We start from the raw sequence: 14,769 nt of genomic DNA on the forward strand, positions 1-14,769 counted from the left end.
GAAATTATTTTTGAAAACCACAAAAAAAAAAAAAAAAAGGGATGCTCAGGAATCCCAGTAGAAATTTGGCTAGTATCTTCAAAATTACTTTTTTTCCTCTTTGAAATTCCTTGGATGGATTCAAGAGCAGAAACCTTCAAAGTTACATTGTAATTTTACTTCAGAGGGCTCTATTTAGGAATCTACAGTTCTATTTTTTACCTCCTTTTATGGAAGAGCTGTTCATACATTAAGCCCTGTACTTGAAGAGCATTAATATCTTTCTCATGGCTTTAACTCATTTCAGAAGCTACAACACTCTGCACAGTTAGACTGCTTAGCCTTCTAAGTCCATTGGATAAATACCTTCCCTGTGCATAATTGATGTACATAATATGAAGACAGTGACAATGAGATTAAGGATGGGTGTGTGGATGGGGATAAAATGAAAACAGGCAATCTGAAATCTGATTAGCTGATTTTAGGGTGGATAATAGAAGGTATGGTATAATGGGGGTATACGCATCAATGTACTAAGTACATAAGCCTGGCGGGAGCTGGTCCATGGGGTTGCGAAGAGTCGGACTCGACTGTGCGACTGAACAACAACAACTAAGTACTGGTCTTGCTGAAATACTATATAAATTACTAGGACCTGTATGCAGGCAGAGGTGAATTAATTGCATAAAGACATTTCAGAATTTAGTATTCAGAAATTATTTGTGAAAATAATTAAGTCATTTTTATATTTACAGATAGGGTCATTCTTTGGAGCTAGACTATCATGGAATATCAAACCCTAGTTCCTTGTGATAGCTGAGTGATGCATTTGGCAGCTTTATGGGTATCCAGAAGTGCTCTTAAAATAATAAATGTTCTACATTATATAAAAACATTGGTCCATTGCAAAATGTATAGTATTCTATCTATCAATGAGTATAGGAATATGTAATGACCCTAATAACAGGTTCAAGGACTTTCTTTGAGAAAGGCGCATTAGCATCCCCATTCCAAACATTTGGTCTTACTATGAATTTCCCTCCATTTTCATGGTATATAGTATTTTAATGGAAAACAATATGGTAAGGAGCTTGGGAGTGCTCCTGGATGCCTCATGATGGAGGCCCAGGTAGCAGCCACTGCCAAGTCAGCCTTTTACCATTTTCGGCTGATTGGGCAGTTGGTTCCCTTCCTCAAATGTAGCGACTTGGCAACAGTAACCCACACAATGGTCACTTCATGATTAGACTACTGTAATGCTTTCTACATGGGGCTGCCCTTGTACCAAATTCGGAAGCTGCAGCTGGTGCAGAATGCGGTGGCCAGATTGTTGTTGTGTCTCTGTCCATGACAACACATCCAGCCTGCATGGAGAGCATTGCACTGGCTGCCTATAGCATACCAAATTTGCTTCAAGGTGCTGGTCTTTACCTATAAAGCCCTTTGTGGTCAGGGGCCAGCATACCTGAGGGACCAGCTTTCCCCACATGTTCCTTGGAGAGCACTGTGTTTAGCGACACAAAACTTCCTAGTGCTCCCTGGCCCTAAAGAGGCCAGACTGGCCACTACCAAGGCTAGATCCTTTTCTGTGGCAGCGCCGCGCAGGTGGAACAAGCTCCCTGAGGACACCAGGCCCCTGCGGAACTTACTTCAGTTCCTCAGGGCCTGCAAGGTGGAGCTCTTCCACCAGGCATTTGACCACGTTTAACATCCTGATATAACTAGGAGCCTCCCTGGGATTGTTTACATCATCTAAGGGTGCGGTCACATGGTTGTTTTGATCAGGTTTCACTGCTGTTCTCTCTCACATTTGAATTTGCTGATCAGATGGACAAATCCGCCTCCTGCACCGAAGCGGACTCACTAACGCAATCCTCCCGGTTCTCTTCTGTGTTTTCCTGCACCAGGAAAATCAAGTACTTTCTGGGAACTTGAGCTTTGAATCTGCGATTTCGCTGATCTGGACAGCCATCTCTCACAATGATTGCAATTATGGTCATCTGACCATCCTTCGCGCAATGAGATTTTCTTTCCAGCTTCCGCCTTTGAGCTCATGAGCAATGATTGAATTCTACATTTAAACATTCAAGCGCACATCCCCCCATTCCGATTTGCCTGTTGTTTGCAAGGTATACCCCCACTCATTGGCTCCATGCTACCAGCCTTCAATCTTTCCCATCTGTCCCCTCCTCACAGTCTGCTCTCCCTTCTTTCCAATCTCTGAGAGGTTAAAACCCCAGGTTGCCAGCAAAAGTAAGGGGCGGTGGATGGTGGAAATGGCTAGTCCTTTCACAGCTGCAGTAAATTTCTGGACGGAGTAAGGGAGAAGAGAGAGAACTGAGAGGAAGCGCCCACCTGCATTTGTGTGTGTGTGCCTGTTATATGAACTGTTGCTATGGATGGCACCATGCCTCTGAGGCTGCAGCTGTTCAAATGGCAGTTTTCACCCGTCCTTCTGGGCTTCTCCCCTCCCCTTCGAAAGCGGGGGCTGGTGGAAAAGACAACAAATGTGATAGAGCCTCCGGTAGGCAGATGGGAAGGAGGCATTATTTCTCCAGTGTTTGTACTGGAGGCGGGGAGGGGGAGAAGGACGACTGGGTCAGTTGGGAGAAGTGACAATAGAGCTTGTTTGCCTCAGCTCCACAATTCTGGCCGAGGCGCAAGTGAAGCTTCCTTTTGCCCCCACCATCTCTTTGCAACTCCTGCCTCTGATGTCTTTGTTTGTGTGTGTCTGTGGCTAAGTGGGAGCAGTGATTCAGCTGTGTTCATGTGCGCATGCACAAAGCAAATTTTGTTTAAAAAAAATACTCACGGCTATCTGGATGGTGCCTGGAGCCTCATCGCACGATACAAACAATTTGGGCAGGGATGTGTGGTCATCCCAACCCGAAGAAAATATTCCTGGATCAAATTTACCACAGGAATAAACCACAGTCTAAGTCTGTACTAACTGACTCCTGTCACGAAAACATTAGATTATGACTGCCATCGCATAGGAATATATGTATGCATTGCACTTTAGATTTTATGTGTTTTAAATTGTTTTAATACTTTTATGTAAGTCACCCTGAGCCTGATTCAGCAGGGAGGGCAAGGTAGAAATCCAGTAAATAAATAAATAAATAAATAAATAAATTTAAGGTAAGAATGATAAGTGTGCTCCTATCCCTAATTCTAATAGGGTAAGAAGGCTGTAAATATTAGAAACATAAATATAGCTTTACTTCCCCAGTAAGAGTTACCACCTTGGGTAAGTTCAGGTGGGTAGCCATGTTGGTCTGAAGTAGAAAAATAAAGTTTGAGTCCAATGGCAGCTTTAAGACCAACAAAATTTTACTTAAGGTGTATCTTGGATAAGATAAGAGATAAAATTGTCACATTGGTTGAAATAAACCTGGTTTGCTAGTCCTTTTCAGCAGTTTAGTTCTAACTGCAGTAAAATAAATTTATCTTCTTCTTTTCTGCCTTTTCACTTGACATTTCTACCAGTGTAATAGAAATCATAAAGGTTTGTTCTCTTGTCCTTCTTGAAAAGTTAATTAGGTTTTATCACCCCAGTCTATGAGATAACAAAAGCTTGCTTCTTAACCAAATAGACACAGAACCAAGGAAACAATACTATGTGTCACATGTGTAACAGAGATGAGATTTCTGATATGCATAGAAGTTGTTTGTGAGTTAGTGTGATGCCAACTAAACAACAAAATTCAAGAATGTATTGAAATAACATCAAAATATAAATGCTCCGACTAGGAATTTTAATGCTCTAATTTGTGAGCAAAATCGAGGTGTAATGAAATGGGGGTAACACCATCCATCTTCTAATATGAGGTAGGGAATTTGTTGAAATAGGTCACTGGCTGCCTTAAATCTTATCCCTGGCATATCACTGGCTTTCAGTCTCATTTATTATTTGAAATTCAATACAGTTCACTTTTGAGGTAGTACTGTTATGGAGAAGGCTATATCTAAGGGTTAGGGTAGGTCACTGTTGACCTGTGTACTGGCCTGGCAACCAGCAGGAGACTGGTGCAGTGGTGACATGGGTGCACCATCAGCAATGGTGTATGTCACTTCTGGGAAAAATTTGGAAGTGATGTCATGCCTTTCCAGAAATCAAAATTTCAAGAGAGAAAAGGCCTCACTTCTGGGTTTTCTCCAGAAGTGTTGTCATGCTGTTGGCCTAACAGAGATTTTGTTTATTTTTCTCCCACTGCCTTTAGAGGCAGTGGCAGGAAACGGAAGTGGGGGCTGGAGAACACTCCCCCCAATTCAGGTTTGGCAGCCCGAGCATTCATGTCTACTTTGCTGATTTGCTGGTTGGAATCCTGGTTGCTAGAGTAGAAAGATCTTTAGTCTGATCCATCAGCATTCTAATCATATGTATAGACCACATTGCCCTTATCTGGGGATACTTTATATCTGTTAATAGGGGCAAATTACGCAGAAGGAAGATTTTCCTTAAAACGTGAGGGGACACCCCCCCACACACACACCGGGTTGCAGTAAAACCTGAACCTTTTTTTAAAAATGGAGGGGGGAGTTAAATCTCCTTAAATGGAGGATTGTTGTTTGCACTTGCACACATACAATATACCTCTGCTAGCTAGGCAGTGTCCACCATCCTCACTGCATGCAGTAAGAGGTGGGGAAGTGGGAGCTGCTGCTTGAATTTTGGGAGGGGGAAGGCACTGTGGGTGGAAGAGCAAGTGGGAAAGTTTTTTGAGGGTGGCTGAAGCAGCGAAATTGAAGGTGGGAGTGAAGAGGAGCCTCCTCACCCACCTGCCAACCTACAGCACCATGTAATCATGGAGCACTGGAACCGTGTGGCGAGACACTGAAGCACTGCTACAGAGGCAGCAAAGCTGCTGGAAACCTGGTGGGCAGGCAGCTGGGTGGAAGAAGAGGACTTGTGGCTCACTGACTGGCAGAAGGGTAGTAATATGCAAGGATGGAGAGGAGTGTGGGGGGACCATGCCACTAAACTATGGGCACACATTCAACTCCTATCCTGACTAGCCTACAAAGCTGCCCCACTCCAGGCTACCATATTGTTCCTTCAGACACAGAAGCATGGGGCATATGGTATGGGGGGATTCTTTCCCACTTTGGCTGCCCAGTGGCTCAGCCAGGCACTTTTGGCCAGGGCAGCAGCAGGCAGCATGCTCCATTACCCCACGAGTTCCTATAGCAGTAGCCTCAGCTTGCAAGGCAGGGAGGACAGCTGGCTGCCTCCTGCTGACTGACAGTGCACCCACCACCTGCAGCCATCACCTTCTTCCCCCCCCCCATGCTGCTGAGCATTGGGTGGGGTGGGATTCTATCCTTAACCTGAACCTCCCTTCTAAAGTGAATGGACAAATGGAGTGCAGGGATCAGATCTTTGCAAGAGGATGGTGGATGGCCAAGCTAGCAAAAGTCTGGGGCGGAGAGAGAGAATTCCATCGCAAGTCTTCCAGGTCCCCTGTTGTGTTCTTATATTTACTGCTTTCTTTGTGAAGAGTTGTTTGGTTTGTTACACTTTTATTCTACCCCTCTTCCAAGGAATTCAGGACAGCACAAATAGTTCTCCTTCCTCCATTTTATCTTCACAACTGTCCTGTGAGATAAATTAGGCTGAGAGCAAATGACTAGCTGGAGATCATCCATGAACTTCATTGAACCTGGGTCTCATCTCAGATGCTCTAGCAACTGTATTGAACTGGATTCATCTGGTTATGTCTAAAATCTCATTTTAAAATTCATGCATGGCTTTCTCCTCTGATACCATATTTATGCTGTTATGCTTTCAAACAAGCAATTTCACATTTAAATCTTAAATTTGTACACCCATTACCAGAGGTCAGAATAAACTGTGGTCAGAAATAGGGGTGTGCAAAAAAAATAGTATTTTGGGGGGGTTGGGAATATTGAACCCCCAAAATATCAGTATTTCCTGATGTTTCCAAATCTCAATGCCAGTATGATATTTGATTCACGATTTTTCGGAAATCCCATTTGTCCCCCAGCTCCATTATACACTGTGGGAACCATTAGTGTTCCCCATAGGGTATAATGCGGAATTGATCTGGGGGTATCCATGGGTTGGGGGGTATTTTATGAGGTAGAAGCCTGTCCTGAAAAGAACCCCCAAGTAAAAAAAAAAGATTGGGCCAGGGAGTGCAATTCTATGAGCCCCCAAAGAAGGTACCCCCACCTCCATTGTTTTCAGTGGAGAGGGAAAAGGGCATTTAAAGGGATTGTCGTCCCTTTAAAGGCCTTCTGCAAGGTGAACATTCACCCTGAAGGCTTTTGAAGGGCTTGCAGTCCCTTTAAATGCCTTCTCTAAGCTGCTTCACCAGGATTGCGATCCTTTTAAATGCCCTTTATCTTCAGCTATCTGGGGTTAGCCAAAAAGATACTTAAATGTATATTTGACTGAGAGAAGAGCCAAAAAATAGTGGGGTTTTTTCCAGTTTGTATATAGCCGCATGCACACCCCTAGTCAGAAATACAAGCTTTTCTGCATTAGCAGCTTGTGCACCAGACAGTGTATGGAAATTTGAAACCTTCCTTTTAGACATTACACTTAAGGCATATCCTGTTAGATAAGAGATTAGTAACTTCTAAAGTCACTATCAGTAATCATTCAGATGACATAATGATTTGGATAAAAACAAAAGGTACATAGCTGTCATCAGCACTAAAAACACAAGAGTCATGTCTCTTTAGTATCTTTCTAAGTACAGTAAATAGTAAGGGCATCAGAGAACAACTATACAGTGAGCAACTTAGAGGGCTGGTAAGCAGTCTCCAACTTTATCTGTTAGGAACAGTCATAACCATTTTATACTAGTTTCCTGAATACCTCCTGCTTCATTAAGCAATTAAGCTGTGAAGTCAAATCACACTATTTATGCCTCTCTGTTTAGAATTGTGTTCTGACTTACAGTAACTATTTGCCATTCTTTGCCATGAGTGTGAAGGATCAGGCCCCAAAACTGTTTTCTACTTAGAGTCCTACAGAAAATTCCCTGGACAATCATTAGAGGTAGAACAGATCCCTATCCCCCAATTTATCTAAAGTAAAGAAGTAATGGGGGGGAAATCAGTATCAAATTTCCTTCAGCTCTGTTAAATTCATTTAATAGGACTGTATGTGTAGCTTTTAATAGGCTTGCTAGAAAGCTGGGAAAATGTATTTAATTGACTCAGTTTATATTATTTATAATCTGTCATTTCCAGATAAATGGTTGAATCCAAACTTTCATGATTGGAGCTCATTGAGGGGATTCCCCCCCCTTGCTCCTCTATCCAGTCTACTTGAAAAAAAGAAACTCCCGGAGGGTGTCATGACCCTTGAGAGCATTATACAGGTAAACTTAGGGGCTGCACTGAGAAGAGTTTGTTGGATATTGTCCCATCCTATTTTTGTGTGAATATTTTCACAAATGGCATAAGAGCTCATGAAAAGATTGCAGAGAACAATTTCTATCAATACTCCATTCCTACCGCAGCCAACACTGGTACCACATCTCACACTAGTTTCAAAGGTTTCCAGCCATCAGAGGCTGCTTTTAAGGGACATAGGTGAGAGGAGAAAGACCCTTTCTGAGAGCTCCACTGAATTCGGAGAAGTTCAGTTCCAACACATTTTTCTTTGAAAATAACAGTTGGACAATCCTGATTTTGAAACAAATAGAAGAATAATTTAAAAGAAAAAAATACAAACAAACACTGTGATATGCTGTCTAACACATTTAGTAAAACATTTTACAATCAAATTATAAAGCTTATGTCACATTACAGAGCAGTACATCCAGTTTGGTGTAATGGTTAGGAGTGCGGACTCTAATCTGGGAGATCCAGGTTTCATTTTTCCCACTCCTCCACATGCAGCTGCTGATGTGAGCTTGGGTCAGTCACAAGTTATTTCAGAGCTGTTCTCTCAAAAGCAGTTCACAAAGAGCTCTCTCAACCCCACCTACCTCACAGGGTGTTAGGGAGGAGAAGGGAAAGGAGATTGTAAGCCACTCTGAGACTCCTTCAGGTAGTGAAGGGTGAGGTATAAATCCAATCTCTTCTTCTTCTCTTCTTCTTGTAATAATGCAAAGAGAAGTCCATCCTAATGATGTTACATCCTCATGATGTTACTACAAGCATCCGGGTGAAAGCTTGTTTCACCAAGGTCTTCCTCAGGAGTATTCCTATTGTCTTCAGAGTTATCAGCCTCTTGTTAGAATTCAATGTTTATACTGGGAGAAAATGATTTTGTGTTCACAGTATGGGAGAAAATACCCATACAGCAGAAATGATCTATGCAAAATATTGCTGCAGAGAGAAAGTTATTGGATACATCATCTAAAATCTTATTTTCCCTATGGATTAAATCAAAATTATGATTTATCTTGTTTTCTGTAAAAATATTGTAATGTATAAATAATAAGGAGTGAAGCCACTTTTAGAAGTACTGATGTGGGTGTTTAAATTGGGCTCTAGCCAAATTTCAGCTGAGGTATCTGTTAGCAGCTTTCACTTTGAATGGCAGGTTTTTCCTCCTACTAAAAACATTAAGCTACACACCCATTTTGTAAAAACTTCTAGTTAAGTGTAAATGATATAATACGATTACAAAATAAAAATAGAAACAAAATTCAGAAGGCTTTTGCATCTGGTTAGAGAAGAAGTTCAGGTTTGGCTTACTCCTAATATAAACACTTAAGTGGAATTAAGAGGTAAGTTCTTAATAATATTTAATAATGTTCAAAATTATTCAATTCCATTCAGCTTCATGTTGTTTCTCATTTCAATAACCATGGTTTATTCCAGGATGATAATTTTGAAGAAAATAAAATACTCCTGAGGTTTGCAGAGAGCATTTTGCCAGCCAAATTCAGAAGGCTTTGCATCTGTTTAGAGAAGAGGTTAAGGACTGGCCTGCTCCCAATATAAACACTGAATTTTAATAAGAGGCTGATAACTTGACAACAATAGGAATACTCCTGAGGAAGACCTTGATGAAACACCCAGGATCTTGTAGTAACATTGGCCCCTTCCACACGGGGGGGAATTTGAGGTAGGCAAAGTGCAGATTTTGAAAACCGCACCAAAAGAGACACGCGGTGGCGGGATCACACAGATCCCGTGAGCCGCTTCGCAGTTGCTCCCCGGCACGATCAGATGCCGGAAAGAAAGCCACGGAAGGGAGCGCGAGGCTGCCGGCTGCACATGTGTGCGCATGCGCAGTTTGGCTGGGAGCCTCGATTGCTCTGGAAGACGGGCGTCCGGCGCTCCGACGGCCACGCTTGATGTGGTGTTTCTGGTAAGTCCTGCTCTGTAGGTGTGTTGTTTTTTTACAGCGGATTTTCAGCCTGATGGGCCAGATCAGGGATGGGTGCGCGTCACTTCCCAGATGTTGCGGTGAGATCGTGCCCGTTTGCTGTGCCCCGATCCGTCCCTCTCCCGGGCCAAAACCTTCCGTGTGACCGGGGCCATCATTTATTTATTTTATTTATGTATTATTTGTATTTATAACCTGCCCATCCCACGAGTGGGCTCAGGGCAGGTGACATCATAAAACAATACAATGAATACAGTTAAAAATTAAACAATTTAAAACAGTAATAAAAATTAAAACACAATCACAATTCAGGGAAGTAAAATGGTTGTGGGAGGTTCCCTGGCATATTATTTAGATTGATAGGTGGGTGACAACAACCTCAGGGAGGCCATGTGGGGGCATCTGCTATCTCAGCCAAAAACCTGGTGGAACAGCTCCATCTTGCAGGCCCTGCGGAATCATGAGGATGGACTTCTCTTTGTAATATTATAAGGGTGTACTTCCCTATAAAGTGACATAAGATTTATAATTTGATTGTAAAATGTTTTACTAAATATGTTAGCCAGCATATCACAATGTTTGTTTGTTTGTATTTTCTGTAATAGAAACTCTGAGCCCAGGTTGCTTTTATCTAAGTTAAAAGAGCAACTGATTTTCTTTCTTATTATTTAAGTTGGGGTCTGATTTTAAATGAGAATACATTGTTCTGGACTATTATGATATAAGTGTGAAATATGCATTATAACCCAATCTTGAGTGACAGGGGATTCAAATACTACATTTGAGAGAGTCAGTTAAGGGTGGCAGTTGAAAGAGGAGTCAGAACAGTGTAGGAGAATTAAGCAGAGTGAGTGGATCAAGGAGGATACTGAATTAAGGAAGTCAGACAAGTAGCCCTTCCCTGGGGAAACTCGCTCCTAGTAAAGAGGGGTGATCCCTATCAAGTGGTTAAATGGGAAAATTGAAACTTATATTCCTGCCTTCACAAGCTTAAGTATTTTTGAGATGAAGAAGTTTATGCTTACTTATTTTAGCAGTGACTGCCAAGAGACTTCTTTCCACAATTTTAAAGACCTGTCTGTATAAAAAAACAGCTGCTTGATTGTAACATACTGTCTACTGTTTATATTTGTACAAAATTACCTCATTCCTGTTGCTTATTCACCTGCCACATTCCAAACCTGATACCTACTTGACCTTTTCCCCACAAAAAAGAAATAAAGCAGTTTGTTTTGAGTTACTATCAGGGTCTCATGTGCCATAATCTGACATATATAAATGAAAGATATTTATTTATTGTTCCCCAGTTCCCTAGGCTGGATCAGCATATATTGATATACATTTAAACAACTGGGTGGGAAAAACAGAGAAACAAAGAAGAAGAAAAAGTGACTGCTCAGACAAAAGAAAAAAATAAAGGGAAGTGGGGGAAATCATTAAAATAACATTTAATTTTCATGAGATACAATTACTCCAAATGAGTGTTAATGGAACATTTTGTTTTTCTCAGTACTTCAACTGCTGGGGCCTGGGTTCTGGTTCAGTCAGCAAATTAATTGTTGAAGCCAACAGCTGTTACATCTGTGAGTTACTGCAAACAAGGATTGCAAGAGATGAAAAAGTCCAGACAGGGTTGTGGCAATTTTCCTGTATTGGTTTTGTTTTCACCTACACTAATAAGCATGATTATAAAGTTTGACACTGAATGCATTTAAGCATTTAGAGTTGCAAGACCTAGCAGCAATACAAGTTAGCTCTAATGAGTCTATTCAGAAACTGTTCATTGATATTAAGTGCTCTGAAATGAGGGAGAAGGATCCTATCACAATGTAGACACTTATGTGATTAGAATTATACAGTGCAGCACCACTACCATATAAAGATAGAATTAGCCATGTAAGCACTGGATTCATTAGCAAAATATCCTTCTCTTTTCATTTTTAATGTGTTGTATACTCTGATATTAAGTGGCTATTAGGTGATCCAAATATATTGGGGATTGAAATTTCAATTACAGGTTGGGTTGTATATGGAAAGAAACCTTGTTTCCTGCAATTTGGTGTTGAAGCAAAACTCTTGAATAGTAGACTGTTCTGATTCTAAATAATAGAACCAATCAAAATGGGAACAAAATGGATGTTGTTTCCTTTATGCCAGACATGAGCTATGATTATGAGGGACTTGACAGACTATTTGGCTTTAAAAATTATATTTTTAAAAAATAGGGTTATATTCTCTTCAAGGATCAGGATTTGTTATTTGTTGTTTTTGATCCCACGCCTCTGAAATATCAGATAGTGATTATGATTAGGACTACTTCTCATCTATTTTATTTTATGTGCTTTATCTGCTACTGGCCCACAGAAACCTGTCCTTTGTTTACTGTGTCTTAGTTAATTAAAACCTATCCCTCATTACCTCTTGGTCTTGGACATATGAATCTGCTTTATACTGAGTCAGATCATTGTTTTATTGAATCAGCATATTGTGTAATGTGATGGACTGCACTTTAAAAGCTCGTAAGTTCTTTATTAACATGTGACACACTGTGAAGGGTTAATGCCCCACCAAGCCAGAGAGCCTTTGAGTGACAGGCTGCTCAAATTAATTTCATTGGATAGCACCAACTAAGAAGAAAGAGTTGGGAACTGACTGCTGAAGAGAATTCAGTTTAACAGTGTCTGAGGAATGGGAAGTTTGGGAAGGAGGAGTGGGAGGATTGCTGAAGACCCCCATTCAGGCCAGAAAAGGGACAGAGCTCCTAGTTTAGAGAAGTAATTCCCTGCCCAGTTGAAAAGGGAGATAGCTCTAAAGAGTGTAATGATCCCTGGTGTGTTTAGAGAAGGATTTGGGGTACTTGATTGTGTATCCCTGCCTTTTGAAACTTGAAGAGTCAGTTAAACTTAAGAACTTATACTGGAGTGTCTAGCAGACCAAAGCCTCTCATCTCAAAGATTCTAAGACTTTGTGAAAAGCTTAAAACTCTTACTTGCTGGAAACTGACTATGAACTGGAGTTTGTGAATTTACTAAGATACCTCAGAATTATTATTGATTCACCTCAGACATTTTACCCCTGATTTCAGCTGACCTTTTCCTCTCTGTGTTGAATAAAATATTTTGTTTATTTTTGAACTTTCAAAAGCCTCTCATGTGCCATTTTCAGAAGCATAAGTTTAAGAAGGGGATCTTGTCTCTTCCCTCAAGTTCCTGTGCTGAGCCAGCATCAAAATATAATAATATGGCAAGGTGGGAGAGCCATAAACCTTCAGATTAGAAGAAAATAGATAAAAGGGGCTGCTAAGCCAGAAAGAAAGGGAAAAACAGAGGGGAAATCCTGTGTGTGAGGGGGGGAAAGGGGCAATTTCACCATATCTACTTAGACTGGTAGAGGATTTCCAGAATCTTAGGTCTTTAACAAGATACAGCAATGACTTGAGGGATCAGAGGTTTGATTCAGTAACAGTTGGCCCTTTTCAGAGGGTTGCTTAGTAACCTTAATTGCTTCTAATACTGGGGGGGGGATTCCTGTATCATCTTACAGACAAGGAGGGGCAGAGGCTCCCTCCCAAGGTGGATAGCTTACTTATTATGTATAGTAGTGGGTCTTACTTAATGTTTATTGTATCACTTTGTAAGCGGGAGGGTGTTAAGGCACTATGCCCTCCAAGAAGGCTGCAGCAGGAAAAAAGCAATTTTTGCAATTTTATATAGTCTAAAAAGTTATATAAATCTTAATAGTGTTCAGGGGTCATTTGGGGGGGACGCGGGGGGATGCCATCCCCCCGGGTGAGGTGCGGAGGGCAGGGCCTGGAGCTCCCTGCTGGTGCCCACTGGAGGTCGCCGCCGGCTGTGGGAAGGACACACTTCCGGTGATGTCAGGGGGTGTGGCATATGCTAATGAGTTATGCTAATGAGTCCCCCTAGATCTTTTTCTACAAAATGACCCCTGATAGTGTTCATATCACAGGATTGCTTGTGTGTTTTTCCTGTTGGATACCTGTGATCTCTCTTGTTTTTTGCTGAGCTTTCTCTGCCTCTGCAGTTTCTTCCCACTTAATCCCAGGAACAATCAATTCGCAAAGGAGAAGTAAGTCAAGAGGCAATGGTTATTGCTTCCCTTAGAAATCTTTAGAATTCTCTGAGTTTGGCTTATATCTGGTCACATTTGATGTAATGGATACTAATATTTTCCTAATATATCCCCACTGCCTCTGAGGAATAATGAGCATAAATGGTACTGAACATATATATGCATATATCTGTCTGAATCTGATATACCTCATGTCCATAGCATTAGTTTGTTGCACCAACAACTCTTTGTATAAGCAAGTACAAAAATAGTGTACTTATTTCTTACAAAAAAATAGAAATTAAATAAAAACAAGTATAATTGTCCTGATCCCATTGCCATAATGCACATTTTTGAAGAGTTAACAGGATCAGAATTAACTTTTCCTCCCTCATTTTGTAGGTGTATCTTATATTGTCATAAATCTGCATCCATATGTACTCAGTGTTGAGCTTTTTGCATGGAATCTTAAAGTATGAAGAGAAAAAAAGCTTTGATTTACAGGAGAGAGGTAATACCATAATTAAAACCACATAGCAAAAGTTGACTTTTAAAAATATCCCTTTTAGGCTTTTTCAGGAAACACAAATGCAGACAGTGTGGTGTATCATAAACTCCAGCATTCCATCAAAGCAAGATTTCTCCAGTTTATCCCTTTGGATTGGAACCCCAATGGCAGGATTGGAATGCGAATTGAGGTCTATGGTTGTGCTTATCGTAAGTAACAGCTCTTTTTTAATAAGCTGAATTATTTATTCAGTTATAGAAGCTTTTCAAAATGAAAATGAAATTCAATTTGTCATAGTAATTGGCTTTGTCTGTTACAAAGACATTTTACACGAGTTTTGTAGTTTTGTATTCTGTAGCAGTGTTTCGATTTTCTTTATTATCTTGCTGTTTGCATATGGAGGTCAGTGGTACCATGTAATGAACTAGAATATTTCTCAATCATACTAATTTAAGGGAAAACTTCACTTATATATTTTCTCTTGCAAATTTAGATTTTGCCAGCATAATAGATCCCCCCCATTAGTTTTAAATGTATCACTTGGTCCACATTTGTCCTCCAGAAAAATCCCAATCTTGGCTTCATAAAGTAATTTTAACGGAATGTTGGCTACCAAAAATAAACAAACAATAAGTGCTGCTTTTCAAAATCATACATAATTCATATAATAGAAGAAAATTTATTTTAGTTTATTTATTATTAAGATTTATACCCCGCCCCCCCCACACAAATGACTATTGTGCTAACAGTATAAGCCAGTGTTAGTGCTACTGTGGATGAAACCGATTTTTGTACTAATTTCAAAAACCATTGTGTCAGAAATTGAATTGTCTTTAATTTCCAGTATGATTACATTTTTGGTAGACTTCAGGAACATTTCTGACCAAAGCAT

General features: G+C 40.6%; 1 protein-coding gene across 1 annotated transcript in view; it reads left to right on the forward strand.

The window, feature by feature from the left end:
- CNTNAP4 (contactin associated protein-like 4) overlaps window positions 1–14,769 on the forward strand; it is a gene marked incomplete at its 3' end in the record, with an annotated part of 332,294 nt that overhangs the window by 200,226 nt on the left and 117,299 nt on the right. The window contains exon 4 of the mRNA XM_015429079.1: window positions 13,939–14,086. Within this exon, the coding sequence (XP_015284565.1) occupies window positions 13,939–14,086 (148 nt within the window). The remainder of the gene's footprint in view (window positions 1–13,938; window positions 14,087–14,769) is intronic.

Source organism: Gekko japonicus, unplaced genomic scaffold (assembly GCF_001447785.1).
Source record: "Gekko japonicus isolate JY-2015 unplaced genomic scaffold, Gekko_japonicus_V1.1 scaffold1733, whole genome shotgun sequence".
Lineage (NCBI taxonomy): Eukaryota > Metazoa > Chordata > Lepidosauria > Squamata > Gekkonidae > Gekko > Gekko japonicus.